The following is a 27,829-nucleotide window of genomic DNA, read 5'->3' on the forward strand; positions in this document are numbered from 1 at the left end:
AAAAGCAGAGTAAGAAGGAGGTTTTGATGTGATGATTGTTGTCTGAGAGAGAGAGAAGAAGAAGATGAACGATGCGGATGTGTCAAAGCAGATACAGCAGATGGTCCGGTTCATCCGGCAAGAAGCAGAAGAGAAAGCAAACGAGATCTCCATCTCCGCCGAGGAGGAATTCAACATAGAAAGACTTCAGCTTCTCGAGTCTGCCAAGCGTAAGCTCCGTCAAGACTATGACCGCAAGCTCAAGCAGGTTGATATCCGCAAGCGAATGTCAGCCATCTCCCCTCCCCTTCCTTCATCTATCTCCTTCTCCTTTTGCTATGGCTTTTAATTCATTCCATATATGTTTCTCTTCAGCGACTACTCCACACAACTGAATGCAAGTAGGATTAAGTACCTTCAAGCTCAAGATGACGTTGTCACTGCCATGAAAGACTCCGCAGCTAAGGATCTTCTCCGTGTCTCCAACGACAAGAACAATTACAAGAAGCTTCTTAAGAGTCTCATCATTGAGGTTTGTATATATGTTTATCATTTCTCCCCTCAATATCCACACGTCCTTACCATTGTATAACATTACTACAGAGTTTGCTGCGCCTGAAAGAGCCATCAGTGCTGCTGAGATGCAGAGAAATGGACAAGAAGGTTGTTGAATCGGTCATTGAAGATGCTAAAAGACAGTACGCGGAAAAAGCCAAAGTCGGGTCTCCTAAGATCACCATCGACGAAAAGGTCTTCCTCCCTCCACCTCCTAATCCGAAGCTCCCTGATTCCCACGACCCTCACTGGTATACTTCTTTCCAATGTTTTTAAAACCGACCCAGACAGTGAACCGGATTACCTTCTGGGTCAACCGGGTTGAACCACGGACCAATTGATTAAAATTTATTTAATAAATTTAATATTAATAGAGATTTTATAGTGTTTATAAATAGAAAACAAAATAATCATATCATGTTTAATAGAAAACAAAATAATCATATCATGTTTAATAAAAAAATATAAAATCATATTATGTTTGATAAAATATAAAATCATTTACACCAAAAAAACATATATATATATATATATCAAACAATAATAAGAAAGTGATTAAAAATTTTAAATTCAACTAAATGTCTAACATCGTAATAAATATAATAGAAGATCACCAATGATAGAAACAAACTAATGAAACATCGTGAATTCAAACAACTAATCTCGTTTCCATATATCACCATTCGATTCATTTTTAAGGCCGCATTGTGAAAACTTCACCAAAATCTAAAACATCAAATGAGTTTAAGAACTAAAAAAACTTATAAAAATAATTGAAGAAAGTTTAAAATCCCACATTTTATTCCAAAATGAAGAGAATTTTGTAAAACCCACATCCGGCCGGTTCAACCGGTTCACCGGGTCATGGGTTAATAGCGAGTTTTTTGGGTTTTTTCGGTTTTGAATTTGTCGGGTTTTAGCACTAAACTCAAACCGGAAAAGTGTTCGGGTCACAAGTTAACCGGTCGGACCGGGTGGTTCGGGTCGGGCGTGAAAACACTGCTTCTTTCTCAATCTTTCTCCTCTCTCTCGTTTTTTTCACCATATATATATGAACAATGGTTTTGTCTGAATGGTGAAGCTCGGGTGGGGTGGTGCTGGCCTCTCAAGACGGCAAGATTGTCTGCGAGAACACTTTAGACGCACGCCTTGACGTCGCCTTCAGACAGAAGCTTCCCCAGGTTCGGTCTTTTCGATTAGGAATGTTTTTCTTTTCTCTTCATTCCCAATCTCTCCCATTAACTCTTCTTCTCATCTCTGCAGATCCGGACGCGCCTCGTTGGAGCTCCTGAAACCTCCAGAGCATGATCCCAGCACCCCAAGTTTAAAATATTTTGCCAAGGGCTCAATAAGTGACACATTTTGGCCTTGTCACACTCTCAAGGATTGTTACTTTTTTAGTAGAGATCAACTGTTTTTTGTTTGTCGCATCCTTTTCAAATTTACAATATTGTCAAGAGAGAATAATTGCTGAAAAAAATGATACATAAAAACTGCAGAGAAGCTATTGAGTTATGCCCTTTTTAACTCAATTTCCTCTAAAATATTTTTGAGTAATCGCAATGCAATACTTGCAAGATTTTTCATAAGATATAGAATACTCAAGAACCACCCCATTTTGTTGAGAATGCATATGATATTTACATGTTCTAAGCTACCTAAAACATAGACTCTGGTCGGCTCCTAACGGTTTTTCTCTCCAACCTTGACTTGGATTTGCGGTTAGCATTCCGCAGCTTCCCTTCTGTAGGTCCTCCACCAAATATCGAAATCCTCCCAATCCCTTTGGAAAGTGAGGTCAGCAATGTTCCACCATGACCTGACTTCTCCATCATCCCCTGTTTCATCAAAATCTGCTCCTTCTCCAACTCAGTCAGCCTCACTCTCACCCTTGAAATCTCCAGCTTCAGCTCTCTATTCTCCCTCCTCAGTGAGGCATAAGTGTCTCTCGGAGACACAGCTCGGCTCGGGTTCTCGCTACTATGTTTCTGAGAAGACAGCAATAGCCCTTCCCCTGACTCTCCGGACATTACATTCTTCATACGCAGCTGTTCTGAGTAGAGGACTCGGACCACCATCTGCATCGGCAGCCGATCGTTCTGAGCCACATGGTTGCATGCTTCTTGTGAAAGTTTCTGAGTGTCTATGAATTTGCAGAGACTCTTACATTCTTGTTCGTTCAGCGACGGATGCCCCTAACCAGAGACACAAAGAACATTGACACTCTATCAATACAAAATGTTGCAAAAACAGAGACACAGCCTCCATATTAAGGGATAGAAGAACAACTTTACCTTTAGAAACATATCAATGGCTCTGTATAGCCCATCATCCATGACACGTGCGTAATCAGGCAATATCTCTATCAAAGCCATGAACTTGTGAAGACTCAGACACGGGTCTGGTGCAATCTCTGCCAAGTATGCATCCATGATCCGACCCACTTTCAGCAATGAACTGTGGCACATAGAACCAGTAAGATTCTCGGTCTCGTTCTCGTAACAGCAATCTTCATCATATTCTTCTTCCTCCTCTATTTTCTTCAGAAAGCAGACGAGTATTCTATGGACAGTGTCTACATCGTACATGGAATCTCCGTCTCGGACAACAGGTATGAGTAGATCATCGAGGGAGACTGTTTCCAGCTGCTGAGCGATTCTCCGCTCGAGCTCGAGCCTGCAAGAGATGGCTACGTTTATGGTAATCCCGACCCTCAACATTCCAAAGAGGAAACTCAGAGGGACATTGTCATTTGGGAAAAGACTAACAATGGCTTCAAGGACGTTCCTCTGTTCATTCTCAAAAGTACCCGAATCGAGCTTGGTTCGCTCCTTGCAGTTTCGAATACCTTTCAACGATTCTTGAGCGTAATGCATCAAAGACGTTATGATACTCTCTGACCGCAAGCCTGTTCTAGCCATCGCAGAGACAACTCGTGCGTAATAGTCAATCCTCAGAGCAGAGAGGTCTTCAATCCACCACTCAGGACTATCTCCTCGCTTGAGTTCCCCTGACTCGGTGCCTCGGTTCAGCCGTGACAGCCCTAACACTAACTGTTCTCTGCAAGCATTCACAGCGATAGCCTCCACACATCTATCAGGAATGTGAGCAGTTTCAGCAATGTCTTGAGGATAAAGCGTCTCACAGGAACAGAGGACTTCCACAGACTTCTCAAGACTGCGAAACGCGACTTGCTCGAGGTAAGTCTCGGTCCGCGCAATCAAATTCTCTTCTTTGAAGTCCTCTGTCATCTCAAGATAACCAGCTGCGCAACGGATAGCAACCACGTTGGAGATAGTGATCTCGAAGTTGATGCCGTAGCAGAACTTCATGGCGAGTTCAAACGTCTTAGACCCACCTGGAAAGTCTCGGAGCTCTGTATGCGAGAGATTTGAAGATGATTCTTTCATCTCTGCCACCATTTTCCTAATCTTTCCACACCGAGCCACTAAAGGAAACTGCAAAATAATTCAAACATCGTAAATTGAAATTCCGTCGAACACTTTGTGTGGGCAAAAAAAAAAAACAGATCACTAACCTTGTGGAGTAAAAAGGACTCTCCATCAACAACAATTGTGATGTCTCCCGCAACATCTGAGAATATGCTGCAATTTATATATGGTAAAAACGAATCCTTTATGCATCGGATAAGTAAGAAATCTATACGTGATTGCATAAAAGGAACAAACTTTGACATGTTTGAACGAAAGAGAGACAGAGAACAGACCGAGTGGCAAAGGAGCTGGAGAAGATGGAAGGAGCAGGGGCAGAGGAAGACGAGTGAGATTGAGCATTGTCCGATATAATACCCATTGTGACCTTGAGTATGAATTTGAGGAGGAGCCTTTCAGAAACATATAGGCTTTGAACACTTTCCTTTTCTTGCTCGGATTTTTTAAAAACTCTCTAATAGACTTTATAATGCACTTTCAATTTCGTAATCTTGACTCCAAAAAAAAAAAGAAGAGATGCTTTTTTTGGTGATGTATGATTCAGAGCACGTGAGAAAAGCCGAGAGGGGGTTGTGTGTGGCACGGAGCTCCATAAAGACTCAATTATAGTCTCTTGGGGGCACACTTTCACTTTACTAATTGAGGTCTCTATTACAACCTCCACTCTCAGTTTCTATCTAATCTCTCTTTTATACTAACCAACCACCTATGAACCCTACTTTGTCACCACTACTTTTGCTCTATTTTGTTTCACCAAACAATTGACATGGTGATTTGAGATGTGAAATCCTTGTCGGATCAAAATCCTTCCAATAGCAGCAGACAAATGGCAAAATGACAGATCCTTTTAAATATCTCTAGATCCTTAATCACTAATACATCACTATTTTAATTTATTTCAAAGCTTTCAGAAACACCTTTTGTTAACTCAAATATCTGTTTGGTGTCTTCTTATTGGAAGTTTTCTTGATTTCTATCAATGTTCATAATTCCAAACTGATGTGCAACTCTATGACTCTGTTCCACAAAAATAATTCAGAGATGGGTGATGCTAAAGGGCGATTTGCATAGTAGATTTTTCACTCTCATTTTCCATGTTTTATGCATGTTAACCGAGCTCTATGCATTCGCTCTCTCATTACTACTGATATAGACATAGGTGCAATATGAGGGATATGAAGAGTGAAATATTGACATGCAATATATAAGTGATATTCTCAACAATGAGTTTGCAACATTTCTTTCATCATTGTTGCTACAGTTTAAGTTCACTACTTCGTACAAAACTTCTAAGTTACACAGGTTTGGATGCGTGCATTTTTTTAACTTATAGCCTGAACTAGATTGTAGATACTACCTAAGATAACGAAATCAATATTGCAAGTTGATTAAGACTATAAATAACATGGTAATCAGATAAAAAAGAAGAATTTATTTCATAAATCCAAAATTCTTTAAAATCGAAGAGTCTAACAAACTCTCTCAAACATGAATTATTCCATAAGTAAAAAAAGTTGGCGTCAGAACGATATAAAATTTGGTTTAGGGCACATGCCTCCCTAAGTCTTAAGCAAAAAAAATTTCATCAACATCTCAGTTTATTGCGGGCCTTAAAACCGCAATTAAAATCGAAAAAAGGAGGAAGAAGCAATGCTTAGGCACCTCCTGATCCGTACTTCTTACCGAAGACAATCAGCTGCAATTTGTCGTAACCGGAAAGCACACCAGCACCTGCAACAGCACGCAGAATGTTGGCACCAGCTCCCTTGAAGAGTGACTTGGCTCCTTCATTCTTGAGGATCTGCTTGAAGGCGTCCAAAGAACTCTTGTACTTGACAGCTTCACCAGACGTCATCATCATTCTTCTGCGGACAGTGTCAATGGGGTAGGATGCAAGACCCGCACCATTGGTAATAACCCATCCAAGAGCGAAACTAGCGAAGAAACTGTCCTGAAATAACCAAAAGAGAACGACCACAACATGTCAATATCAACCAATGATAGGCAAGAGAGCACACAGATCAGAGAGAAAGACAACAAGACATACCTGTAAGTCACCAGTGAGGAGAACAGGCTTCACAGAGTCATAGAGTCCAAAGTACAGACCACGGTAGACAATGATACCAACACATGAGATGTTGAATCCACGGTACAGACCAGCAATACCATCAGTCTTAAGTGTCTTTCTGTAGACATCAACAAGACCATCAAACTGTCTTCCACCACCTCCTTTCTTTGCAGCCTTGGCATCATTAGCTAGACGGGTACGGGCATAGTCAAGGGAGTACACAAACAGAAGGGAAGAGGCACCAGCTGCTCCTCCAGATGCCAAGTTACCAGCAAACCACTTCCAGTAACCATCTCTGTCCTTCTTAAAGTTGAAAAGTCTTTTGAAGTAATCTTTGAAGGCAAAGTTCAAGGCCTACAATAGACAAAAAAGAAGGTTAGCAGAAAATTATGTTTTTTCAAAAGCTATAACAAGAAAGAGTATGAAACTCAACAAACCTGAGTGGGGAAATAACGGATAACATTGGCAGTGTTTCCTCTCCATAGAGAACCAAAACCTTCATCCTTAATCGTCCTGCCGAAACAGTCACCAATACCCTTGTAGGGTTCAGAAAGCCTGCCAGCTTTAATCATCTCATCCTGGTTCTGGATCAAAAGCTTAACACGTTCAATAGGAGCAGCAGCAGTCTTGGAGACGGCAGCAGAAACACCACCCATCAGAAAGTCAAGGGCAAAGTTAGTGAACCCCTTCTCTCCTGGGGTTTGGACAAACACGGGAGAAGCAGTTGTTGCCAACATCCGGGATGTCGGAGGAAATTGAAATGCAGCATTGGAGTAGTTTCCGTAGGTTGCATGTCTTTGATACATAGAAGGCCTCTGGTAACCCACTTGAACGTCCTTGGAAACACTTGAACGCATGAACTGCCCGGCAGCTTTCTGCGCAATAGTGGGGTGCTGAACTTGATCAACCATTTTGAACTCTGCAAAATCACATAATCATTGATGAGAAACCAGACGTGAATAACATACTACAAACCAGCCAAGGAAATTCAGAGAATTCTTATCCAACACAAGACATGGTCGTATCACAGAACGCTATCCAACCAAACAAACCAAGTTTATTGGAAAACAGTGAACCATGAACCAAGATCTACCATGTCATATTATAACGCAAAGATCATATAAATTTAAGAACAGCAACTTAAATCAGGATTACAACAATAACAACTTCCAATAATGAAGCCTCGACATCAGATCGGATACATTTTAAACTAAAGTCAACAGATCCAAACGATTTTGATCACTAGAAGATTATCAGATCAACGAAACGCACAAAAAGAAGCAGATCTATGAAACCGATACATCAGATATTCGACAATGAGCACAAAACATTCCGATCGGACTTTAAGCAAAGCAGATAACATAATCTATCAATATAACAATCAGATCTACAGATCGAAACGTCTCATTTACCTTACAGATCTAAAAAACACAGATCGAAGAAACGAATATAACAATGATTTGAAGAACGACGAGATTATAAAGAATCACAGATCTGAGAGAAACGAGTCATACCTAAGAATCGATGGATGAGCAAAATAACTGGAGAGAGACTCCGCCTTTATCTCACAGGAAATGAGAGGGCGAAGCAGAGAAGAGAGACGAAGTTTTCTCTGTGGTGAAGAGGCGAGCTTTGAAAAGAGCGATTGTTTGCCCTTTTATCGTCTCGAAAAATAGGGTCACAGAGTCTCGGTCGTCACTCGCCAGTGGGGACGAGTTATTATCTGCTGCAAAAAAACTATTTGGGCCTTGCAATTTAATATCCGTTGGATCTTACTGATTTAACCCTAAGAACTTGTTAACCGTTGGTTATGTTTACTTTGTGAAAGAATTGTTATTCTTTCTGATGGTACGACTTTACTTGCTAACCGTTAGATCTTGCCCTAGGAATCTGGACCGTTATTTGGTAACGTTGAGGGCAAATAGTGAATGGACGGCTGGAAGGGTAGCGTGGAAAATTATTTTGTCGACCATACCGAACCAGATCAATTTGCAAATATCTTATGCCAAAATTATTATTATGAAAGGAAATAAATTGAAGTGTTCAATTTTATTTTAAATGCCAGATTTTTACAACTTTGTTTATTTTCTTCTATATGAATATGATATTTGTGAATATACAAAAAAAAAAAAAGTAATAATAAACTGATCTAGTATTTTTCACAAATAGTGATATTTTTCTAAATCAACTTGGTTACAAAGATAATTTTTCTATATGCTACGTTTCTTTTCAACTTTCTCTATTGTTCTCCCATGTGTTACGAATGTTCAGCAACTGCCCTTAAAGTCTCATACCTTTAACTTTACATGAAAGGTTTCTTTTATTTAATTCGTTTAGTTATTTGGAGAACATTTTTTAATGAAGTTATGTTTTGGCGAAATAGATAAATCAAATTTAGTCTGTGAATTGAACAACATCGTGAGAGGGCCGGCGAGTATACAGTATGGCTCCCAAAAAATCACGAGCCTTATTAGAGAGCGGTGAAAATAGTAACTTAAAAGAGAATCAGAGTCTATAGAGGCTCAGGTGGGACTTTTAAAAAGAACTACAACAACAAGAATCATCACTTCTCGACGACTTCGATCAGACTTGTCTCATAGTCACTCGGGGCCACAAATCCATGGAGGTTCATCACTGTCGCAGCTACATTTGCAAGCCCAGGTGTCTCGATATCCTGTCTAAACCTAACTCCTGCTGACAAGCCAGGACCTCCTATGGCAATTGGCACCTGCACACACACATCATGTCCAAATTTCATATAAGATACACCAACCACTTCTGGTATTACAACCCCTCATGCTTAATCTATGCTCAGTTGCAATGGTCATAACACGAACTGTTTTAGTAGTGCTAGAACTTACTGGTTTAAGGGTGTGAGAGGTAAGAATCTGAAGGTTCCCTTCCTTATCGAGAGCAGGCTTGCCGGATTTGTCCCTTTTAACCATGTCCTCAGCATTTCCGTGATCTGCAGTCACAACGTATATCCCTCCGACCTGTTCTATGGCATCAAGGATTGTCTGCAAACCAGGACACCAAAACTAAGTGAGTCATTGCTACTAAGAACGGTTTCTAACATTCCCATGTCACAAATTTATTGAAATCATACCCTCACAGCACGATCAGCAGCTTCACAGGCAACAACAGTTGCTTCAATATCACCAGTATGCCCCACCATATCTCCATTTGGCAGGTTTACACGCACCTGAAAATCCATTGGCACCAAACTCAGAAGCCAATTGTTTTAATGGGTTGATACAATGTGATAAGAGAATACACCTTACCTGGTCAAACTTGCCACTAAGGATAGCATCCCTTGCTTTCTCGGCAATTTCCAGTGCTTTCATCTTTGGCTGGACATTGAATGATATTCCACTATCACTTGGAATCTCAACGTACTCTTCTAACTTTTCATTGAAATATCCAGAGCGGTTGCCATTCCAGAAGAAGGTTACATGGCCAAACTTCACAGTCTCACTGTTTCAGTGAAATAAAATTTTAATAGGTTAATAGCTGAGAATTCATTCATTATATGTAACTAACCATCAACGGTATAATCTCATCAAGAAAAAGTGAGCTAGGAGATTTCACTAGTTTTAATCAACAAACAACCCCCAATCATAAATTAGACCTCTACCGAGCAAGTAAAGAAGACTGGATTACTCTTATCACAGTTTCAATTATGAATCCAATTCCAGCAAATAAATAAACCAGGAAGCAGCAATAGAAGAAAATGGCAAAGACAATAACTAAAGATTTGAGAGATTCTAAAAGTTAACCTGCAAGCAAAAGTACGAACGCCATTGTGTGCCAGATATTCACCAGAAGTTCTGTCAATCAATGGTGGAGAAACAAGATAGCGGCTAGGAAGCTTAAGCTCTCCATCATATTGGAGCATTCCTGCATAACGTATATCAGGGACACGTACGCGATCAAACTTGTCGAAATCTTTGTATTCGAGGGCCTTTGCATGCATGACCATTCGATCAGCACGGAAATTGAATGTAACAACTGCGTCACCATCAACAATTGGACCCACAGCCTTTCCATTATCATCAACAATAACAAACGAAGGCAAATACTGGTCATTGGCACCAGGTTCTGCCCTCAGTGTCTTAACTGCTTCAAGAGCGCTTTTAAATTTGTGGGGAGCTTCCCCAAGGACTTGTGCATCCCAACCTCGTTTAACAACACTCCAATCATTCTGCAAGGAAGGAAAGCAAAAATTGGATTCATTTCTAAACTAGACTAGACAAGGCATGACATTCATACAAGATCTCACAAGCATTGCCTACCTCATAACGGTCCATTGTGACATACATTCGACCTCCACCAGATGCAACCTGAGCATCAACACCTTTCGCACGTAAAGCAGCTAGGTCAGCTTCAAGAGTTTCAACAAATCCGACACTAGAACCATCCAAAACATCACGACCATCAGTAAGAATATGGACGCGGATTCTCTTAGCACCACGTTCTGCAAAACCCTTAAGCAGCAACTGCACCAAACAGAACCAAATTAAAGAAAATTAACAAACGCCAACGTTTCAAAAGAAATGTGTAACAGATGAGAATTAAGTACCTGGACTTGATCCAAACGAGAGTGAACTCCACCATCGCTTAGAAGACCAATAAGGTGCACAGTGCCTTTCTCAAAAGATTGAGAGATGTATTTGAAACCTTCATCTTCATAGATTTTCCCTGAAGCAAGGGCGAGATCAACAAGCTTAGCACCTTGAGCGTAAATTCGACCAGCTCCAAGAGCATTGTGGCCAACTTCACTGTTTCCCATGTCGTCTTCGCTGGGGAGACCAACGGCGGTACCATGAGCTTTGATCAACCTCCATGTGTCGGGCTTCCCCTGTGAAGAATAAAATCGAACCGTTGAAGTCCATAATCGGAATCCAGCGAAATCATCGAGGAAAGAAGTGGATATAAACAAAAAAGGAAACATACGTCTTTAAGGGAATCCATGGCAGGAGTTGGAGCTTTATGGATGCAATTGTATTGATCGGGATCAGATTCACCCCATCCATCGAGAACAATCAAACCGATAGTTTTGCCTTTGGGAAGCTTGGGGTGGTCCGCAAGTTTCCAGTTAACGTCGCCGGAGCTACCCATAACTGTGGATTCAGATCCACTCGTCGGTGAGAAATTAAAGGTTTAAGGAACAGATCTGAGAAGCGAGAGAGAGAGAGATAACGGAAGCTTACCAGCGGAGAAACAGAGGAAAGCTTCTCAAAGAGTCTTATGGAGATTCGCAGAGACAGAAGTGGTTATGTGGTGAAGTATGGTAGGTTGAGAGCTATCACTGACATAATATGAGACTTTTATAGAAACATAGAAATGGAAAAGTTAGCGATGACGTGGTACCAATTTAATGGGCTTTACTTTGGGCTCAAGTAAACATTGTGAAGCCCCCAAAAAAATGGAAGGAGACGAATGTTCTAGTTTTAGCTGCTATGAACGAATGTTCTGGATCATGCCGTTTGTAATAGTCATGGTGTGCGCCATGTAAAAAAAATTGTATATACCTTTTTATTTTGGTCAACGTAAAAAATAGCATACAGAAAAGGTCAAACCGGAGTTAACTTAATAGTTTATACGGTATTTGAACCAGAATTTGATCAAAAATGGGTAAGTTTTAGTAACTGGGATTACATTAATTTCTGTTGACAGTAACTTTTTTTTATCTAAATCATTATTTAAACCTTGAGATTGCATTAAATCAAACTGAAATTACACGAAAACCAAACCGAAAACTCATGTAAGAAATTCAGGGTTGTGCACATTTATTTATTCAATATCATCATAATATTAACTGGGAACCTTCAAAAGGTTGGTAGAAGGCTAAAAAACAATTTCTAATGGGCCAAAGACAAAAAGTTGAGTTCCTATATATTGGGCTTAAAAAGCCTGAAACTAGATGAGACGTGGTTCATAGTCAGATAAATGGGCCAAGGATAAGGAAAGACAAAAACAAAAGTAGAAAAGAATCATACAGTATACATATATGGGAAATATACAGAGAGAGATACAGATAACACAATAAGAGGTAGACGGACAACTGTTACGGCGAAATTGAATGCCGCAATGTATCAATATGATTGGTCGAAAAGGAAAGTAAAAAAAACAAACAAAATATTAAATTTTTGTTAATGTGTAAAGGGAGAAAAAATCAGATGAACAGGCTGTATCATTTTTTTTTTTGTGAACAAATGGGACTGACGACAACACTCTTCTTCTCCTTTTTGTCCTTTTGGCTCTCTCCTTCTCTCCTTTCTCTCTCTCTCTCTTTTCCACCGGCGACCATTCATTCTCTCTCCTCCTCCTCCTCCTCCTCCTCCTCAGCTTCCTCCATTGCTCCTTAACCCTCATTCCTCGATTTGTTCTTCTCTTCACCATTTCCCCTTTTTACCCTTTTTCTACTCAGACGTGACGGCGACTTTTTATTCCTGTGTCTCCCACCTTTGACTCGCCCTGGGGGGATTTTTTTTTGCTCCAGAGGCGAAAGAAACAAAAAAAAGCAATGGGGTTTCTCCGTTGTCTCCAGCTGCTGCTGCTTCTGTTTCTATCTCTTCGTCTACAAAAGCTCTCTGCTCAATCTTCTTCACCCAATGCTTCTTCTTCTTCTTCACTCGATGCTCTTCTTCAAGATTACTCTTTTAGAGCCTTGCTTCGTCCTCGTACCGGCATTCTCTACGAGGCTACTACTGTTCCTTCCAATTTGACTGGGATCAAACTCGCTGCTATGAGACTCAGAAGCGGAAGCTTTAGAAAACGTGGAGTCACTCCTTTTAATGAGTTCTCAATTCCCAGCGGCGTTATCGTCAAGCCGTATGTGACAAGGCTTGTTTTGGTTTATCAAAACCTAGCTAATTTCTCTCACTTGTATTACCCTTTGTCTGGTTATGATTATGTCGCTCCTGTCTTGGGTCTTCTCGCTTACGATGCTAAGAATCTCTCTGCGCTTAATTTGCCTCAGCTTGATTTAAGGGTGTCTAATGATCCTATCAGAATCGATTTCTCTGATCTGGAACGAATCCCGCAAGGGTCTAGTGCTAAGTGTGTTAGATTCGATTCTAAAGGTGAAGCGAGTTTCAGCGATTCGATTCAGCCTGGAAACACATGCGAGACTGAGCATCAGGGACATTTCTCTGTGGTGGTGAAATCTGTGGCTTCTGCTCCGAGTCTAGCTCCTCCTGGGATTGAGAGTAAGAAGAAGAAGAAGAGCTCTGATTCCAATTCCAAGACTTGGATCATTGTTGGGTCGGTGGTTGGTGGATTGATACTGTTGGGGCTTTTACTGTTTCTGGTTTTGAGATGTCGAAATTACAAGAAGCAAGAGAAAATGAGGGAGATGGAGAGAGCTGGAGAGACAGGGGAAGCTCTGAGGATGACTCAGGTTGGTGAAACAAGAGCACCAACTGCTACTACGACTCGTACACAACCAATGCTTGAAACCGAATACGCAGCTTAGGATACTTTTGTGTACATCATCATCATCATCACATCTTCTTGATCATCTGTTACTGTCTTTTTCTTTTTTTCTTCTACAATTATTCTTCTTTTGGTAAAGTGTTTCTTTTTCTGATTATTTTTTCTTTGTGGTAAGCAAGTTGATACTTCCACATTCATCTTGTTTCTCTGCTGGTGATAAGGAAATAAGTAATATTGTTTTCTTCTTGTGCTCTCAAATTAACAAACTTTGGTGGTCTCTCCATGAGAATGAAAAGAGTTGGATTGTTTCTGGAGTGCACTCACTTTGTTTTCTTCTAACTACTTTTGCTGTAAAGCTTTGCCCTTTTTGTAATAATTTCAACATCTTTTTGTCTGAGAAGCAGACAGTTGAAGAAGATGTATATCATCCTATCATCCATACTCAACTTTGTTACATTGAGCTTAGCATTCTTCAAAAGGAACTAGTGTGTTCTTGAGATTTGTTGAGTTTTAACATTTTTTGCAGCTATCTGCTTCATGCAACTTGTTGACCCTCACATTTATATTAGAAGATCACCGATGAACCAATAGATTTTGGAACCAAAGAGGTTAGAATCCGGTAGGATATGTAGAAGATGATTTGCACTTGGCAATGTTACAACGTTTATGTTTACATCTAGGATTGTCTTGTTTGCTTACCTTATATGAAAAGTCATCTCGTTCATATGGATTTTTTGCATTCTACATTTTAGAAAAGCACCGTTTGCCACTTCAGGTATGTAACAATGTGCACAGCTACAAATCTTTGCACTGAACAGATTTGGAATAAAGTTTGAGTTAAAGTGAATACATGACTTGGTTAATCCTGGCTTGGGCCATCTTGTGGCCTCTTGCTCATATCAAGTAAAATGCCATGACAACAACGTTAATGGCTAAGTTAGCATTGCAGCATCTCCTCTGACTTCTGCAGATACCAGGAGATTTTTTGTCTCATCATTCCAAAATCTTAAGGTTGAAAAAGAGATGAAGTAAAATGTATAAATGCGGTATTAATTGTGTTTCAAGGACACACAAATAATTGCCAGTTTTTGTCAAAAGGAAACTATAGTTGTAGAATATTCGTCTCTTTTCTTCTTTTTCTGTTATCTGTTCTATTAGAAAGCTAAAGAAATACATCAAAGTCAGGTCTCAACGGTAAAATGAAAACAAGCTTCTTTTTCACTAAAGAGTAAAAGAGATTCCTCTCAACATTGGTCTTTCATATTTTTCCTAGCTCATATTCTGGTGTGGTTGATCGAATCTTAATGAACCGGAGAAAATAAAAGATTTGATTATGTAATTTATCATAATCAAGAGCTTGTTTGTGAACACATGAAAAAGTAAAGGAAAGAAGAAGAACTCTCTCTGCCTGAGGAGTTGTAATTTTTGGCAGAAGCTGGTGTCGTTTTAAAGAGAAATTAGAAGTGAATCTATGTAGTTGTGTTGGTTGGTAAGATCGATTTAGTTACATTAAATAAAAAATATTCCTTTGAGCAAAAACAATTAAAAAAGATAGGTTTCGTCACAAGGTGGACCATTTCGAAGAAGAATTAAGAGACGAGCCCACTTGAAAGAGACATAGCGAGGGGACCCCATGTGAATCTGCAAGCAGAGACAGAGGCTTTGACCGTTCTCATTCATCAACCATCCTCCATTATTAGCCAGAGTCATAAACCATGTGATTCATCATCACAAGGCTTCATTGGACTCTCTCATGCATATTCACAATCTCCACTTCCATCTTATACAATTCCAGTTCCTACCCGCAACAAATCCAACACCTGAAGATGATACTGATGCTTTTGAAAGTATAACTAGGAATGAGAGAAGTACTAGGATGAGCCATCTTTCCAGATATTCATTTATTCACTCACACAGCAAGAGAGTAGTTCAGTGTATCATGCAACTTAAAAGCATACAAAATATCACGAATAGAGAAATATTGATAAACCAAATGTTATTGAGGTCTGATTTCTGAAAGCTTTAATATGTCCAAGGAAAATCAAATGGGAATGAAAGTACTAGATCCCCCAGCTTCTTCTTCTTCTGGAATGCACTTTATTTGTCACCACAAGTGGTCACCTTAAGCCCCTACATCACATCACCATATTACTCTCAGAGTTAACATCGCAAGCCAGAGGAGAAGAAAAGAAAGTAGTGAGAGGATTTCGCATGCAGAGAAGAAAGAACATCACTGTCCTAGAGCTTCACATTACAAAAAATAAAAACAGCTCCAAAAGATTATCAATAAACCAACCATAACCAGGACCTCAATCATTCCTAGACAGGGCAAAAACAAATAAAACAAACCACCATCCAGAAGCTTCCAGTGGTAAAACAAAAACTAAGCAGAAGTGCCTAGGATAATTTATCGAGTACCCAAAACTCAGGATATGATTCATTTCTCTACACAGAATAGCAACCAAACCAGGAACCCTGAAGCCTCAAACTGACAGAGAAGAGAACTAAGTAGTAACAAATCTGCTTGTTGCTTAAGAATACTTATACACTAGCTATATCCACAGGGCCTCTCTTATAAAGCTCTGAAAGCATATCCATTTTCAAATTTCAAGAACCAAAAACACAAATGATCACACATTTGAACCTTTACCGGCACACTAATTAGCTTATGAAACAACAAAACCAATATACTGATTTGCATATGAAATTTGACTCGTGGGAGCAACAAAAGAAGGTGTCTTTGGGGGATTTTCCAATATACAAGCAGTATCATGGCTATCGAAGAGGACTAAACTAAGAAAGAGCTCAGAGAAAGCGGAACGAATAATTAAGGAGAGAATGAGCACACACCTGAGGAACACAAAAGAGATAAAGCGAATCATGAGGAAGGAGCTGCAGCTTTCTCGACGACTTTCTTGTCGCGTCTTTCCATAGCAACATCCCATTCATCGTGGCCGATGTGCTTAGGCTGCCCAATCACAAATTCAAATCAAATCATCAACCAAATGTTCAATAGAGTACCCAAATTTGTATAAACCGGATCAAATCGAGCAAACCCTAGGAGAGAGAGAGAGCAATGAATCGAAAAGGGGGGAAATTCATACACGGCCATGATAAGCTTTGTGGATGTAGTACTGAGAATTGCCCATGATACAGAGCATCCCACCGATGATTCCGAGAGGCAACATCGCTTCCAACCATACCAACGACATCTTCGTCTTCTCCTTTCTTCCGATTGTGCTTCTTCTCTGTGTTAAGATCCAAGTTAAAGATTTGGGATCAGAGACCACTCTAGTCAATTGGATAATAATGGGCTTTTGGGCTTCATTTTTAATGAAACGTAAATCTCAAAGCCCAATACATCCAAATGAAATGTTTTTGACTTTTTCATGGATTGGATGGATACATGGTCACGGACGGTGGTAATAACTAGATAACCTACTTGGTAGTACTAGTGTTATGACTTATGACCCCAAGTTAGTACATGTAAGCTTTCCCTAGTAATCAAATTTTATCCCACAACCGTATGAAGCTGGATGATGAAGACAGTATACACTTGGAAGTAATGTTTTCTTATAGAAGATATTAAACACGATCGATTAAAAGGCGAGTACCGAGTAAGAAATGAAATATGTCAAACTAAGCAAGTAAACGAGAATCTACGGATATTTAAGACACGAGATACACAAATAAATTAGTAAATAAAGAAAATCTACGGACAGTTATATCAGATTGACACGTTACAAATTAAAATCTCTGTTTATTAATGATATATTTTCTTGTTTGACACGATTTATATATATCAGACGTTAAAACTTATATTTAGTACGATAAAGTAACACCGTGAACCGGAAGTTACGGCCATAAAAACGCAAAAAGGAAATGTAGGGTTTTAGTTGCTAAAAAAGATACTTAAAGGTTAGATTTTTTTTTTAAAGTAATTAAAAGGGAGTAAAAAGGTTAAATGATAAGTCTCATATTTACCCTAGCATTCTACTAAACACTAAAGACTTTAACTGATAAAATGATAGCAAAGAACATAGGGTTGAATGACAATCATGGTAAAGATAAGAATTCAAAAGATGTTTTGACAAAATCCGAATATAGTCTTCGGTAAGTTTCTCTTTTTTGTTAAAAAAAAAAGTTTCTCTTTTCATTTTCTTTTTTTTCCTGTTCTCTTATTTATACACACAAAAAACCCTCCTTGAGTCGAAATGCTACTGTGACGACTCTGTTTGCTTCTCTTCCTTTTCTTCCTCGGCAACAACAACACCCTTCCTCTCCTCACTCCCTATCCGCCAAAATCTCTTCTTCTTCCTTTTTCTTATTTTCCTTTCAATATCTGATAGCTGCAAAACAGAACCCACCATGTCTGGTCTGTATAATTATAATAACTTCTCACCTTCTAGAGCCGCTTCTCCTCAGATTAGAACCCCTTCCTCCGATGTTGACAGGTGTTTCTCTTTCGACTTATCCTCCCTCTCTAATGGCTTCTTTGATGAAATCTCTTATCTCTTTGTTTTTTGCTCGTTTTCTGCAGTCAATACATATCTCAGTTGTTAGCAGAGCATCAAAAGCTTGGACCTTTCATGCAAGTCTTACCCATTTGTAGCCGACTCTTAAATCAAGGTCCCACTCTTCTCATTTCTTCCTTCTTAGATCTGAATTTTTTTTGGTGAAGTTGATGTTTCCTGTATATTTGTCTTGATTATGCAGCATTTCTCTCTTTGATGACTTGTCCTAATACTCATTGTCTGAATCACATAATTGGATCTTCGCTCATATAGTCATATTTAATCTCAGAGTACTTTATTAGCTCTTAATTCTTCATGCTTTTGATGCTTTTGAGTCTTGTTAGTTGATTAGTTCAGTTAATGATAGTATCGTCTCCGTGGTCAGTTAATGAAGATTGGTTGGGGCTTTTTGTGGCTATGCTTTGATGGCGTATGTGGTTTGGTAGCAAAGCTTCCAGATTTGTTAGCTATATTGATTGGTATCATTGACATTCTCTTCTTTGTTTTCTTTTTATTGTGCAGAAATTTTCCGGATCACCGGAATGATGCCCAACCAAGGATTTACCGATTTTGATAGGTTACGGCATCGAAGTCCTAGTCCAATGGCTTCACCAAATCTTATGTCTAATGTTTCCGGTGGTGGATTAGGTGGTTGGAATGGTCTTCCACCAGAGGTAGCCATTTTGCTTACAAACTGTGTTTCGTTAGAGCTTTTTTCTTCATGTCTTTGTTGAAGAAGCTACCTTTTCATCCCTGATTATCTTAATAGAACATAGAAAGTTTCTTAACAGAATATTGTGGTTGAAACCCACTTGCACATGAAAATATTTATGGATGGCTCATGTATTCTTTTCTTGGAGCAGCCTAATATTCCTAGTGCAAGGAATATAAGGTATGAGTTTAGCTCTCCATCTCCTTGTTTGAATATGTGGTGCCATCTGTAGCCTATAGATCGTTGCATGTTCAAGAGTTAGAAGTTTCGGTCTTTGTATACCCGATAAGAAGTCTCGACTGTTTAGGTAATTCCTCATAGAAAATCTATCTAGAGCTTCAACTAGAACCTTTTTATCTCTTGTAGAGATACCCTTTAAGCCCTTCTTCTAGGAGATGATGTTTCATTGCCATTTTACTCATTTCAGAACTGTAATAAAAATGTAGCCTTTTTATTTCTCGTAGAGAATTGGTGGTCCTCATGGAATGGCAATGGAGTGGCAAGGTGCGCCAGCTAGCCCAAGTTCATACCCAGTGAAGCGTATTTTGCGTTTAGATCTTCCAGTTGATACCTATCCGAATGTAAGTTTCGCTGTATTGTTTTCTTTGCGACAATGAAGTTCAGGTGAATTAACCATTCTTCTGCTTTTGGTTGTTAGTTCAATTTTGTTGGAAGGCTTCTGGGTCCTAGAGGGAATTCATTAAAGCGTGTGGAAGCAACTACGGGTTGCCGTGTGTATATTAGAGGGAAAGGATCAATTAAGGATCCTGAAAAAGTAAGACATGTTTACATTTTTTTCTGTTTCCAACCATCTTTTTACCAAACTATGCTCATATTTTGCATTGATATGTTTGTTGCTAGGAAGAGAAACTGAAAGGGAAGCCTGGCTATGAGCATCTCAATGAGCAGTTGCATATCCTCATTGAGGCTGATCTTCCAATTGATATTGTGGATATAAAGCTGCGGCAGGCCCAAGAAATAATCGAGGAGTTGGTCAAGCCTGTGGTGCGTGTTGTAACATACTTTTTCTCATTTTATTTTTGAGAGCCACATTGCTTTGAAGTTTTGCAACAAGTTCATCAATGTTCTTTTTGTTATTTGCATGTTTTAAGTCTTAGTTAGGCAAGGTGGGAGTTCCGTAGTAAAGGAGTCTCAGTTTTGGGTTAGTCTGTAGTAACAAGCAGCAGGTGGTAAGTGGTAACAGACCTTACGCCAGTTAGTTGAGAACTGATAGTCTTAAAGGAGGGCTAGGAGAATTCATTTGGGAATTATGGATTGGTTTAGGATCTTGGTTTGTGCATTGGTCGAGAGTCAAGAGACTTTTCTCCTGAACTATCAGATAACTTAAGGTTACTCACATAACATGCTTTGTATTCTTTTCACAGGATGAGTCGCAGGATTACATCAAGAGGCAGCAGTTGCGAGAGCTAGCGTTGCTGAATTCAAACTTGAGAGAAAACAGCCCAGGACCAAGCGGTAGTGTCTCTCCTTTCAATTCAAATGCAATGAAACGCCCAAAAACAGGGCGTTAAGAGCTTGAGAGATCCTAGATAAAAATTATGTGCATATGTGTATAACTGGCCTAATGGTGTTGGTTGAGTCTGCTCTTGGTTCTTCTGCTTACCCTCTGATCCACACACTGATGCTTATACACAAAGCACCAAGAGAACAGTTTCCTCCTTGACCGGGGTTTGATGCATTGTAACCATCAAAGATATTAGATAATTTGGATTTATTCATGTGTTGAAGTAGTTGTATTCTTGACTTTGGAATGGAGATCTAGTTACATGTATATGTGGATAGATAGATACCTTACCAATGGAGTTTATGATTTTGCTTCTTTCTTGTAACTTTCCGGTTTTAGGCAAATTGTGTGTTATGAATCGGCCAAGGTGGTTGGTGAAGTAGTTGACTATGATGACACGTGGGGCTCAGACACAGCTTTAGGTTTCACAGCTGGGAAATGGGCCCGATTGATTATTTATTGTTTGTTTCGTAAGAAAACCAAAAAAAGGGTTTTTAAAGTTGGACGAGGTTCCCAACTTTTTCACCACTGGCTCCTCTGTGATTGATTCCATTCCCGTCTAAAATATCTCAGATCTCAGATTTCAGATCTCTCAGTTCAACTTTCTCATTCATCACAGATCATAGTGTACGAAGATGGCGGCTATGGCGGCGAAGCTTCATATATCGACGAAATCGGATCAGAGCAATGTGCGATTGCCTAGACTGATCAACCTGTCGCGTGATCCAACCGCTAGAGTCTTGTTTCCACGAAACGGATCAGTTTCTTCGCTCCACACCAACTTCTCTTCTCCAAATATAATGGTTCCATGCGCCGGAGGTGGTGGTGGTGGAAGCATCGGTAATCACGGCGGTGGAAGTGGAAGCGGAGGAGGTGGTGGTGGTTATGGAGGTTCAGAAGAAGAAGAATCGTCTCCATGGGGACCATTAGGGTTATTTATCCAAGGATGGAGATCACGAGTTGCAGCTGATTCTCAATTCCCTTTCAAGGTACTAATGGAAATGCTTGTTGGTGTTAGCGCCAATGTACTTGGCGACATGGCTTCACGCCCTAATTTCGGATTGAACGAGCTAGATTTCGTCTTCTCCACTCTCGTTGTAGGTTCGATTCTCAATTTCACACTCATGTACCTCTTAGCTCCTTCTGCAATATCTCATGGATCCTCCAATTTGTTGCCTGGAATCTTTAGAAGCTGTCCTTCGAGCCATATGTTTGAACAGGGTAACTTCACCCTTATGAACCGTTTTGGGACTCTTGTGTACAAAGGAATGGTTTTTGCTACCGTGGGATTAGCTGCAGGTCTTGTTGGAACCGCTATCTCTAACGGGTTGATCATGCTGAGGAAAAAGATTGATCCGAGCTTCGAAACGCCGAACAAACCACCACCTACGCTGCTGAATTCTTTAACTTGGGCAACGCATATGGGAGTGAGCGCCAATGTGAGGTACCAAACGTTGAATGGGGCTGAATTCTTGCTGGAAAAGTCATTGCCGCCATTGGTGTTTAAAACAAGTGTGATTGCTTTGAGGGTTGTGAACAATGTTTTGGGAGGAATGTCGTTTGTTACATTGGCGAGGATGACTGGATCACAGTCGGTGGAGGAGGAGAAGAAGATAGAGATGTCAGAGATATCAGAGAAGGAGAAAGAGGATTGAATCTCTTAGAGAGTTTCTTTTTTTGTTCCTATGTTGTTTCTGTTGTTCATAGGTAGAAGGCACAAGAGGCATCACTTCTTGAGTTGAAACCTTTTTACACGTTCTTACAAAAGCAAAAGACATTTGTTCTGGTGTGTGTCCATCCTAGTACTCCTATGTCATTGGTAGGGTCAAATTTGTTGTTTTCTGTATCAACATAACCAATAAAATAAATCCAATCACAAGTTCTGATTCAGAAATGAAGATTGAATGATTTACTTATAGGACATGTAAGCTTACTTCTGACGAGTGATCCATTTATGACTAGAGTATAGCTAAGAGTCGAACATATGAACAAAGAATAAATTTAAAAGCAGTGGAAGAAGAAGTAATCAGAACATCCCAAGTTTCATCAATAGGCATGAACACTAGTTAAGCAATAAGCACCAAGAGAGGCCTAACAGTTTCTCATTTCTAAAGAGAGAGAGAGGAAAATGTCACATACAAAAAGAATGTCAAAATAGCGGTCATAAGAGAAAAACCTTCATAAAAAAATTAGCGGTCTTAGATGGTTGGTGCATTGCAAATTTGCAAACCATTGAAAGATACATTCTTTGGAATTATTCATGTGTTGAACTTGTGGTATTATACATATATGTAGAAAGCTTCCAATTTGGCGATCACAGTTGTGTCTTTCAACTAAAAAAAGACATTTGAAAGTTCAATGCTTTTGTCCGAATCCTACTATATAAAAAAATCAACAATGGTGGTGGGTCAGCTCAACATGCTTAGTTGGTGTCTTGGTGAAGTAGTTGAGTGTTATGGGCACGTGGGAGCTCAAAAACAGCTTAAGTTTCGCACGTGGGAAATGGGCCGATTGATTTTGATTGTTTGTAAAAACTAGGGTTTTAAAGCAAAGATCAGGTTTCGATTTCACCAAAAACCAAACACTGTGTCTTCCATCCTAAAGATTGTAAAGGGAAACCGTTTTCGATTTTCAGAGAAGATCACACATCTTTCGTCCCTTCACTGCCATACGTGTCGATAAAGATGGCGGCTATGGCGGCGAAGCTTCAGTTATCGGCGAAATCTGATCAAAGCAGTGTGCGATTACCGAGAGTGATCAACCTCTCCCGCGATCCAACGACTAGAGTCTCGTTTCCGCGAAATGGATCAGTTTGTTCCCTCCACACCAATTTCTCTTCTCCACATCTCGCGAAACCTTGCGCCGGAGGTGGTGGTGGTGGAAGCACCGGTAATAACGGCGGCGGAAGCGGAAGCGGAGGAGGAGGTGGTGGTTTTGGAGGTTCAGGGGGTGAAGCAAGTGAAGAATCATCTCCATGGGGACCAATAGGGTTATTCATCCAAGGATGGAGATCAAGAGTTGCAGCTGATCCTCAGTTCCCTTTTAAGGTACTAATGGAAGAGATCGTAGGACTTAGCGCTTGTGTTCTCGGTGACATGGCTTCACGACCTAATTTCGGATTAAACGAGCTAGATTTCGTCTTCTCCACGCTCGTTGTAGGTTCGATTCTCAATTTCGTACTCATGTACATGTTAGCTCCTACTGCAGCAACTCTTGGCTCCTCTCAGACTTTGCCTGGAATCTTTAGAAACTGTCCATCAAGCCATATGTTTGAACAGGGTAGCTTCACCGTTATGAACCGTTTCGGGACTCTTGTGTACAAAGGAATGGTTTTTGCTAGTGTAGGATTAGCTGCAGGTCTTGTAGGTACTGCCATTTCTAATGGGTTGATTATGCTGAGGAAGAAGATGGACCCGAGCTTCGAAACGCCAAACAAACCGCCACCGACTGTGCTTAATTCTTTAACTTGGGCAACTCATATGGGAGTGAGTGCGAATGCAAGGTACCAAACGTTGAATGGGATTGAGTTCTTGCTGGCAAAGGTGTTGCCCCCATTGGTGTTTAAGACAAGTGTGATAGTTTTGAGGTGTGCAAACAATGTTGCTGGAGGAATGTCGTTTGTTTTGTTGGCAAGGATGACGGGATCACAGTCGGTGGAGGAGAAGACAGAGATTTCAGAGAAAGAGAAGGATGATTGAATCTCATCCTAGTCTTTCAAGGTTTTTGTTCCTGTGTGTTTTTCGCCAGTTCATAGGCTTCTTGAGTTGAAACCATTTGTGTTGGAATAAATAAGATGAATCCCTTCTTAGGTCCATCCTATTGGATGTCATTGTTAGGCCAAGTTTGTTGTTTTCTTTTTCAGTTACCATGAATATAATAACTCAATAAAAAGGTTATAAATTACAAATAAAGATCGAATGATTTACTTATCGAATATGTGAAAAACTTCATTCTGTTGTGGTGCTCTCTATTTATTGTTTAATAAAAACCTGATTGAAGCAAATTATGTAGGTGACGATTGTGATTGTTGGTAGAAAAATTCAAGGTCAAAATAAACACAAGAATTAGATTTGATCAGTTTTGAAGGATTACGTAACTAATGATGCGTTGGCCCCTTACAGTAATTCGTCCCCCTCATTACACAAACAATCTATTGTCAAAAGTGTTGTTTTGTTGTTAGATCCCAGTAGATTAGAGCTAGAAAAAGCCCCATCTACTTGATCTGTACCCAATCATATATCCAAATTAAGAGTACAAGACATCCTCTTTTCCATTCAACCAATCATCCGACAAGTTTGTATAGACACGAGTTAAGTCAGGGTATTGAAGTATACATATCTTACAACATGGAATAAGAGAATGTGTGTGTGTGTTCACAAGGAGTCATCACCTAACAGCCTCAGGTGCAGAATTGCAGTAGGGTGTGTGCAAGCACACAAGTCTCGTGAAAGTCAGACACACAACCGCACACGCTAGTCCCAGCACCATCCCCACACTGCCTTTCCTTCTCTCTAACCTCACTGCTCTCTTAATCACCTGCCAGAAGCTGGGTAGTAATCCACCGCACGCCACCACCATCACGTGGTCCAGTCCGCTGTAATCTATCCCTGCTAATATGGATCCTATGGCCGATATGGGTCCCACAAATCCTATCAAAGCTGCTGCTGCAAGAGCTGCGTGCCAACTGTCTGTAGCCCCAAAGACACAGCTTGCAACCGCTGTCCCTCTTGGGAGCCCGTGTAGGGAAACCGGGAGAACCATATGTCGGCCAAGGCCATAAGCATTTGGAGCAGCCACCCCGAGAGCAAGCCCCTCGGCTAATGCATGGAACCCAACCGCTCCACACGCTAATAATGATTGGAGTGTTATCACACTGGTTGGAAAATTGGTTACTGGGTTTATTAAACTGCCAGCCCGGGACTTTTTCCGACCAGTTACATTCAGGATGGTTGAGCTAGTGAAATGGCTCAGTCCAGCTCCAATTGCAAGTAGACTAACCAGAGGGATTAATCCCATTTTTGCGGATAGCAGCAGTTGAAGTGGGCGCCAGAGACCAAGGACAAAAGCAATGCCTGAGGCAACTCCCATGAGAAGGGCGTGCTGGAGACGGAAGGTGACTGCCGATGCAACCAGAAATACTCCCCCAAGCAATGGACCCAGACCAAAGAGGAGTGAAACGAAGAAGCCAGAAGCATCCTCTGAGCTGCAGATTGGAAAAAATGAAGCCTTAGTAAAATTTAAGAACCAATCAAATGGAGCAGCATATAACTTTTACTAGAACTCTGTAGTTTTACTTGTAATCATGTGTGAAACTCTCGAAAAGAGTGCTAAGAGCTTCCATGGATGCTACTGATATGGTGGCTGCAGATGCCACTTGCGAAGGAGACGCTTCCTGTTGTGGTTACAATGAACAGAATTTAATTAAGTATACTAAGTGAATTTCGCATCTTTCTCAAATAAAAATATTAAATCACCACATGCAATTCACCTTAAAAGCATCAGGAAGCACTTCAGCAATAACCATCCAAATCATGCATCCGGCAGCAAATCCAGTGCAAAAAGGCAAAAACTTGCTGAACGCATCAGCGCATAAAAAAGCTGGCACGGCGACGAGAGGCTGGTAAAGAATGCAAAGAAAACAATAATCAGTATCCTGTTATGCAAACAAAGAAATCAGATCACAGAACATCATATGATTACCTGAGGTAAGGATGTTATTATACTCCAGAGCATGGCATTTTGTGGAGAGACACCCCTTGATGCCAACACCATGCTAACAGCCAACCCTTCTGGAATGTTATGAACAGCTATGGCCAAAGTGACCAGAAGCCCTTGGCTAAAACCTTTTGAGCCAGCGAATGATACACCAACCCCTGATCCTTCCCCGAAAGAATGAAGTGTCATAATTCCTATGACGAGAACAACTTTAGTTGCATCTGCGCCTTTAATATCCAGCATACTAACTTCACCATATTGTTCAAGAATCTGTCCAAAATACATGGTTAATTAATAAGTGATAGGTTTCTGTCAACTGTCAACACATGAGATTTAAATTCAAAATACTATGCAAATAAGTAACTAGGTGATTGACAGACGAACATTCAGTTGCTTACCTGCTTACAGAGCCAAATGAACAAAGCACCGGCTAGGATCCCAGTAACAACCCAGTTTCCAGAGCCATGTTCCTGCCCTTCCTTAACAAGATCAAAGCTAGCGGCCAACATCACACCAGCAGCCATGCCATTGCAAATTCCAGCCCATTGAGGATCAAGCTCAACAAAGAAGAAGGGCACAGCACCTAACCCAGTGGCAGCAGCCATAGCCAAGGTGAACAACGCAACTGTTGAGACTGAAACTTTGTTGTGAGTGCCTCTCTTTTCACCCATTCCAATGTCATGTAATGTTTTCTCTACACCACTTCCGTCAATAACATTACGTCCCATGTTTTCATGGGGAGAAGCTCTTACTTTATGTGAAACCTCCCACTGAGCATTCGCATCGGTGTTTCCAATGAATACAACGACAAATAAGAATAGAAGCAGCACAAGTCCTTTGCAGCTTGAATGCATCATTTTGATCTCCAAGCAAGTTTTCTCCTTACAAGAGATTAGAGAAAACCAAATTATCTCTGAGGCTTTGAAGAATCAAAACTGAATCAAGAGGAGGTTTCCTGTTTAACAAAGATCACAAGAACAAATTTCAAAAAAGAAACTGTAACGAAGAACAACAAAGCAACAATCCTCGCAATATAACAAATAGTTCGTACAGAATCGTTCCTATTCTCCTTTCAATGGACAAAAGCGTTTAAAAAACGCTAATTTCTAGCAATTCGTTTTACCAGGTTACAATTTGCGAACTCAATTTCAGAAATTAACGATTTGATCTACCGTTCTACACAATTTACCCCATCCAGATTAATGCTAGAACAAAAAGAACGGGATCGCAGAACTTACCAGCACAGTAAAAATCAGAGCACGAAGAATGTTGGATCGGACGAACATGAGCAAAATTGGAGGCGAATGAAGAAGATTTTCAGGAGATATGATGAAAAAATTTGAAACCCAAAAAAAAAAGAAAAGGAAACCTAGTGCGACGACCGGATCCCTTCTCGCCTTAGGAGACTTTGGGATAAATCATGGAAGCCAAATTTTATCAAAGGAATATCCACTGACATTTATTTATTTTTACATTTAAAAAAAAAAAAAAAAACTCACATTTAAAATATTTGTGATAAAGACCCTCAAGTTTGCTAATCTACCCAAAAGAGTCTGAATTATGTAAAATTATTATTGACGTCCATAATGTTAGGTTCATGGCATCGTATCTTTAATTTTATAGGCCACGTAGGATAATATTACATCGTTTACATATGAGTTCATCGTGAGTTCACGTCTGCTGACTTATTTTTGTAATTATTTATCTTCTTAACAAAAAAAACAGGTTTATCATTACATGGATATAGACTTATAGTCGACAATATTTGACACTCAAGCTGAAAGAACATGCTACAAAACATGTTGTGTGGACATTTATCGTATCTTAGTTGATATTATGAGAGTTTTTAAGATGTTTGTTGGCTCTTGTGAT

At 40.1% G+C, this 27,829-nt stretch overlaps 11 protein-coding genes across 15 annotated transcripts; 6 read left to right on the top strand and 5 right to left on the bottom strand.

Annotated features, from left to right (window-relative positions):
- Window positions 1-25: 25 nt before the first annotated feature.
- VHA-E2 (vacuolar H+-ATPase subunit E) lies at window positions 26-1,842 on the top strand (the record flags this gene model as incomplete). The annotated part of the gene is made up of 5 exons (NM_111690.2): window positions 26-267; window positions 355-511; window positions 583-785; window positions 1,616-1,715; window positions 1,798-1,842. Exons 1-5 carry the CDS (start codon window positions 65-67, stop codon window positions 1,840-1,842), a joined length of 708 nt encoding a protein of 235 aa, NP_187468.1. The 5' UTR covers window positions 26-64.
- Window positions 1,843-1,951: 109 nt separating this feature from the next.
- On the bottom strand, window positions 1,952-4,599 carry AT3G08570 (Phototropic-responsive NPH3 family protein). Its single transcript, NM_111691.5, has 4 exons — window positions 4,262-4,599; window positions 4,073-4,139; window positions 2,829-3,992; window positions 1,952-2,729 (listed from the first exon to the last, which is right to left on the bottom strand). Exons 1-4 carry the CDS (start codon window positions 4,345-4,347, stop codon window positions 2,193-2,195), a joined length of 1,854 nt encoding a protein of 617 aa, NP_187469.4. The 5' UTR covers window positions 4,348-4,599; the 3' UTR covers window positions 1,952-2,192.
- Window positions 4,600-5,369: 770 nt separating this feature from the next.
- AAC1 (ADP/ATP carrier 1) lies at window positions 5,370-7,830 on the bottom strand. 2 transcript variants are annotated; one of them, NM_180210.2, is made up of 4 exons: window positions 7,569-7,830; window positions 6,492-6,973; window positions 6,034-6,408; window positions 5,370-5,937 (listed from the first exon to the last, which is right to left on the bottom strand). In NM_180210.2, the coding sequence occupies exons 2-4, from the start codon at window positions 6,963-6,965 to the stop codon at window positions 5,641-5,643; spliced, it is 1,146 nt and encodes a 381-aa protein (NP_850541.1). In that variant the 5' UTR covers window positions 6,966-6,973; window positions 7,569-7,830; the 3' UTR covers window positions 5,370-5,640. The 2 variants fall into 2 exon arrangements, with proteins under 2 accessions (NP_850541.1, NP_187470.1); NM_111692.3 differs by lacking the exon at window positions 7,569-7,830 and adding an exon at window positions 7,467-7,508 and having other exon boundaries at window positions 5,377-5,937.
- Window positions 7,831-8,242: 412 nt separating this feature from the next.
- Window positions 8,243-11,490, bottom strand: iPGAM2 (Phosphoglycerate mutase, 2,3-bisphosphoglycerate-independent). Of its 2 annotated transcripts, NM_111693.3 has the most exons (9): window positions 11,265-11,490; window positions 11,008-11,174; window positions 10,634-10,912; window positions 10,347-10,550; window positions 9,831-10,255; window positions 9,336-9,528; window positions 9,161-9,256; window positions 8,916-9,071; window positions 8,243-8,782 (listed from the first exon to the last, which is right to left on the bottom strand). In NM_111693.3, the coding sequence occupies exons 2-9, from the start codon at window positions 11,170-11,172 to the stop codon at window positions 8,618-8,620; spliced, it is 1,683 nt and encodes a 560-aa protein (NP_187471.1). In that variant the 5' UTR covers window positions 11,173-11,174; window positions 11,265-11,490; the 3' UTR covers window positions 8,243-8,617. The 2 variants fall into 2 exon arrangements, with proteins under 2 accessions (NP_187471.1, NP_850542.1); NM_180211.2 differs by having other exon boundaries at window positions 8,412-8,782; window positions 11,008-11,346.
- Window positions 11,491-12,109: 619 nt separating this feature from the next.
- Window positions 12,110-13,953, top strand: AT3G08600 (transmembrane protein, putative (DUF1191)). Its single transcript, NM_111694.4, has one exon. The coding sequence runs from the start codon at window positions 12,581-12,583 to the stop codon at window positions 13,529-13,531; it is 951 nt and encodes a 316-aa protein (NP_566329.1). The 5' UTR covers window positions 12,110-12,580; the 3' UTR covers window positions 13,532-13,953.
- Window positions 13,954-15,360: 1,407 nt separating this feature from the next.
- AT3G08610 (NADH dehydrogenase ubiquinone 1 alpha subcomplex subunit) lies at window positions 15,361-16,869 on the bottom strand. Its single transcript, NM_111695.3, has 3 exons — window positions 16,596-16,869; window positions 16,342-16,459; window positions 15,361-15,621 (listed from the first exon to the last, which is right to left on the bottom strand). Exons 1-2 carry the CDS (start codon window positions 16,701-16,703, stop codon window positions 16,370-16,372), a joined length of 198 nt encoding a protein of 65 aa, NP_566330.1. The 5' UTR covers window positions 16,704-16,869; the 3' UTR covers window positions 15,361-15,621; window positions 16,342-16,369.
- Window positions 16,870-17,641: 772 nt separating this feature from the next.
- Window positions 17,642-20,605, top strand: AT3G08620 (RNA-binding KH domain-containing protein). 2 transcript variants are annotated; one of them, NM_111696.3, is made up of 7 exons: window positions 17,642-17,945; window positions 18,032-18,120; window positions 18,528-18,679; window positions 19,182-19,298; window positions 19,376-19,492; window positions 19,579-19,722; window positions 20,103-20,605. In NM_111696.3, the coding sequence occupies exons 1-7, from the start codon at window positions 17,860-17,862 to the stop codon at window positions 20,247-20,249; spliced, it is 852 nt and encodes a 283-aa protein (NP_187474.2). In that variant the 5' UTR covers window positions 17,642-17,859; the 3' UTR covers window positions 20,250-20,605. The 2 variants fall into 2 exon arrangements, with proteins under 2 accessions (NP_187474.2, NP_001327709.1); NM_001337761.1 differs by lacking the exon at window positions 17,642-17,945 and having other exon boundaries at window positions 18,009-18,120; window positions 20,103-20,537.
- Window positions 20,606-20,647: 42 nt separating this feature from the next.
- On the top strand, window positions 20,648-22,155 carry AT3G08630 (alphavirus core family protein (DUF3411)). The gene has a single exon (NM_111697.3). It carries the CDS (start codon window positions 20,878-20,880, stop codon window positions 21,895-21,897), a length of 1,020 nt encoding a protein of 339 aa, NP_187475.1. The 5' UTR covers window positions 20,648-20,877; the 3' UTR covers window positions 21,898-22,155.
- A 445-nt stretch (window positions 22,156-22,600) lies between these two features.
- Window positions 22,601-22,780, top strand: AT3G08636 (uncharacterized protein; the record flags this gene model as incomplete). Its single annotated transcript, NM_001125128.1, has 1 exon — window positions 22,601-22,780. One exon carries the CDS (start codon window positions 22,601-22,603, stop codon window positions 22,778-22,780), a length of 180 nt encoding a protein of 59 aa, NP_001118600.1.
- A 3-nt stretch (window positions 22,781-22,783) lies between these two features.
- AT3G08640 (alphavirus core family protein (DUF3411)) lies at window positions 22,784-24,243 on the top strand. Its single transcript, NM_111698.4, has one exon. The coding sequence runs from the start codon at window positions 22,927-22,929 to the stop codon at window positions 23,938-23,940; it is 1,014 nt and encodes a 337-aa protein (NP_187476.1). The 5' UTR covers window positions 22,784-22,926; the 3' UTR covers window positions 23,941-24,243.
- A 76-nt stretch (window positions 24,244-24,319) lies between these two features.
- On the bottom strand, window positions 24,320-27,390 carry AT3G08650 (ZIP metal ion transporter family). 2 transcript variants are annotated; one of them, NM_111699.6, is made up of 6 exons: window positions 27,196-27,390; window positions 26,356-26,912; window positions 25,943-26,227; window positions 25,731-25,859; window positions 25,537-25,634; window positions 24,320-25,445 (listed from the first exon to the last, which is right to left on the bottom strand). In NM_111699.6, the coding sequence occupies exons 2-6, from the start codon at window positions 26,812-26,814 to the stop codon at window positions 24,629-24,631; spliced, it is 1,788 nt and encodes a 595-aa protein (NP_187477.1). In that variant the 5' UTR covers window positions 26,815-26,912; window positions 27,196-27,390; the 3' UTR covers window positions 24,320-24,628. The 2 variants fall into 2 exon arrangements, with proteins under 2 accessions (NP_187477.1, NP_974256.1); NM_202527.1 differs by having other exon boundaries at window positions 24,396-25,445; window positions 26,356-26,838; window positions 27,196-27,305.
- Between the last annotated feature and the right edge of the window lie 439 nt (window positions 27,391-27,829).

Source organism: Arabidopsis thaliana, chromosome 3 (genome assembly GCF_000001735.4).
Source record: "Arabidopsis thaliana chromosome 3, partial sequence".
Taxonomy (NCBI): domain Eukaryota; kingdom Viridiplantae; phylum Streptophyta; class Magnoliopsida; order Brassicales; family Brassicaceae; genus Arabidopsis; species Arabidopsis thaliana.

What these genes read in the sequence shown, in the direction of transcription:
- AT3G08650 (NM_202527.1), bottom strand. Translation starts at nt 27,243, where the DNA reads ATGTTCGTCCGATCCAACATTCTTCGTGCTCTGATTTTTACTGTGCTG. An exon ending in TAATAACATCCTTACCTCAG is followed by an intron (nt 25,860 to 25,942) that starts GTAATCATATGA and finishes ATTCTTTACCAG; the next exon opens with CCTCTCGTCGCCGTGCCAGC. An exon ending in AGTTTCACACATGATTACAA is followed by an intron (nt 25,446 to 25,536) that starts GTAAAACTACAG and finishes TCCAATCTGCAG; the next exon opens with CTCAGAGGATGCTTCTGGCT.
- AT3G08610 (NM_111695.3), bottom strand. Translation starts at nt 16,703, where the DNA reads ATGTCGTTGGTATGGTTGGAAGCGATGTTGCCTCTCGGAATCATCGGT. An exon ending in ACAAAGCTTATCATGGCCGT is followed by an intron (nt 16,460 to 16,595) that starts GTATGAATTTCC and finishes GTGATTGGGCAG; the next exon opens with CCTAAGCACATCGGCCACGA.
- AT3G08600 (NM_111694.4), top strand. Translation starts at nt 12,581, where the DNA reads ATGGGGTTTCTCCGTTGTCTCCAGCTGCTGCTGCTTCTGTTTCTATCT.
- AAC1 (NM_180210.2), bottom strand. Translation starts at nt 6,965, where the DNA reads ATGGTTGATCAAGTTCAGCACCCCACTATTGCGCAGAAAGCTGCCGGG. An exon ending in TCCGTTATTTCCCCACTCAG is followed by an intron (nt 6,409 to 6,491) that starts GTTTGTTGAGTT and finishes TGTCTATTGTAG; the next exon opens with GCCTTGAACTTTGCCTTCAA. An exon ending in TCCTCACTGGTGACTTACAG is followed by an intron (nt 5,938 to 6,033) that starts GTATGTCTTGTT and finishes TGGTTATTTCAG; the next exon opens with GACAGTTTCTTCGCTAGTTT.
- AT3G08640 (NM_111698.4), top strand. Translation starts at nt 22,927, where the DNA reads ATGGCGGCTATGGCGGCGAAGCTTCAGTTATCGGCGAAATCTGATCAA.
- AT3G08570 (NM_111691.5), bottom strand. Translation starts at nt 4,347, where the DNA reads ATGGGTATTATATCGGACAATGCTCAATCTCACTCGTCTTCCTCTGCC. An exon ending in TCCAGCTCCTTTGCCACTCG is followed by an intron (nt 4,140 to 4,261) that starts GTCTGTTCTCTG and finishes TATAAATTGCAG; the next exon opens with CATATTCTCAGATGTTGCGG. An exon ending in CCATTGATATGTTTCTAAAG is followed by an intron (nt 2,730 to 2,828) that starts GTAAAGTTGTTC and finishes GTCTCTGGTTAG; the next exon opens with GGGCATCCGTCGCTGAACGA.
- iPGAM2 (NM_111693.3), bottom strand. Translation starts at nt 11,172, where the DNA reads ATGGGTAGCTCCGGCGACGTTAACTGGAAACTTGCGGACCACCCCAAG. An exon ending in CCATGGATTCCCTTAAAGAC is followed by an intron (nt 10,913 to 11,007) that starts GTATGTTTCCTT and finishes TATTCTTCACAG; the next exon opens with GGGAAGCCCGACACATGGAG. An exon ending in GTTCGTACTTTTGCTTGCAG is followed by an intron (nt 9,529 to 9,830) that starts GTTAACTTTTAG and finishes TCACTGAAACAG; the next exon opens with TGAGACTGTGAAGTTTGGCC.
- AT3G08620 (NM_111696.3), top strand. Translation starts at nt 17,860, where the DNA reads ATGTCTGGTCTGTATAATTATAATAACTTCTCACCTTCTAGAGCCGCT. An exon ending in GGAATGGTCTTCCACCAGAG is followed by an intron (nt 18,680 to 19,181) that starts GTAGCCATTTTG and finishes TATTTCTCGTAG; the next exon opens with AGAATTGGTGGTCCTCATGG. An exon ending in AGGAGTTGGTCAAGCCTGTG is followed by an intron (nt 19,723 to 20,102) that starts GTGCGTGTTGTA and finishes TTCTTTTCACAG; the next exon opens with GATGAGTCGCAGGATTACAT.
- AT3G08630 (NM_111697.3), top strand. Translation starts at nt 20,878, where the DNA reads ATGGCGGCTATGGCGGCGAAGCTTCATATATCGACGAAATCGGATCAG.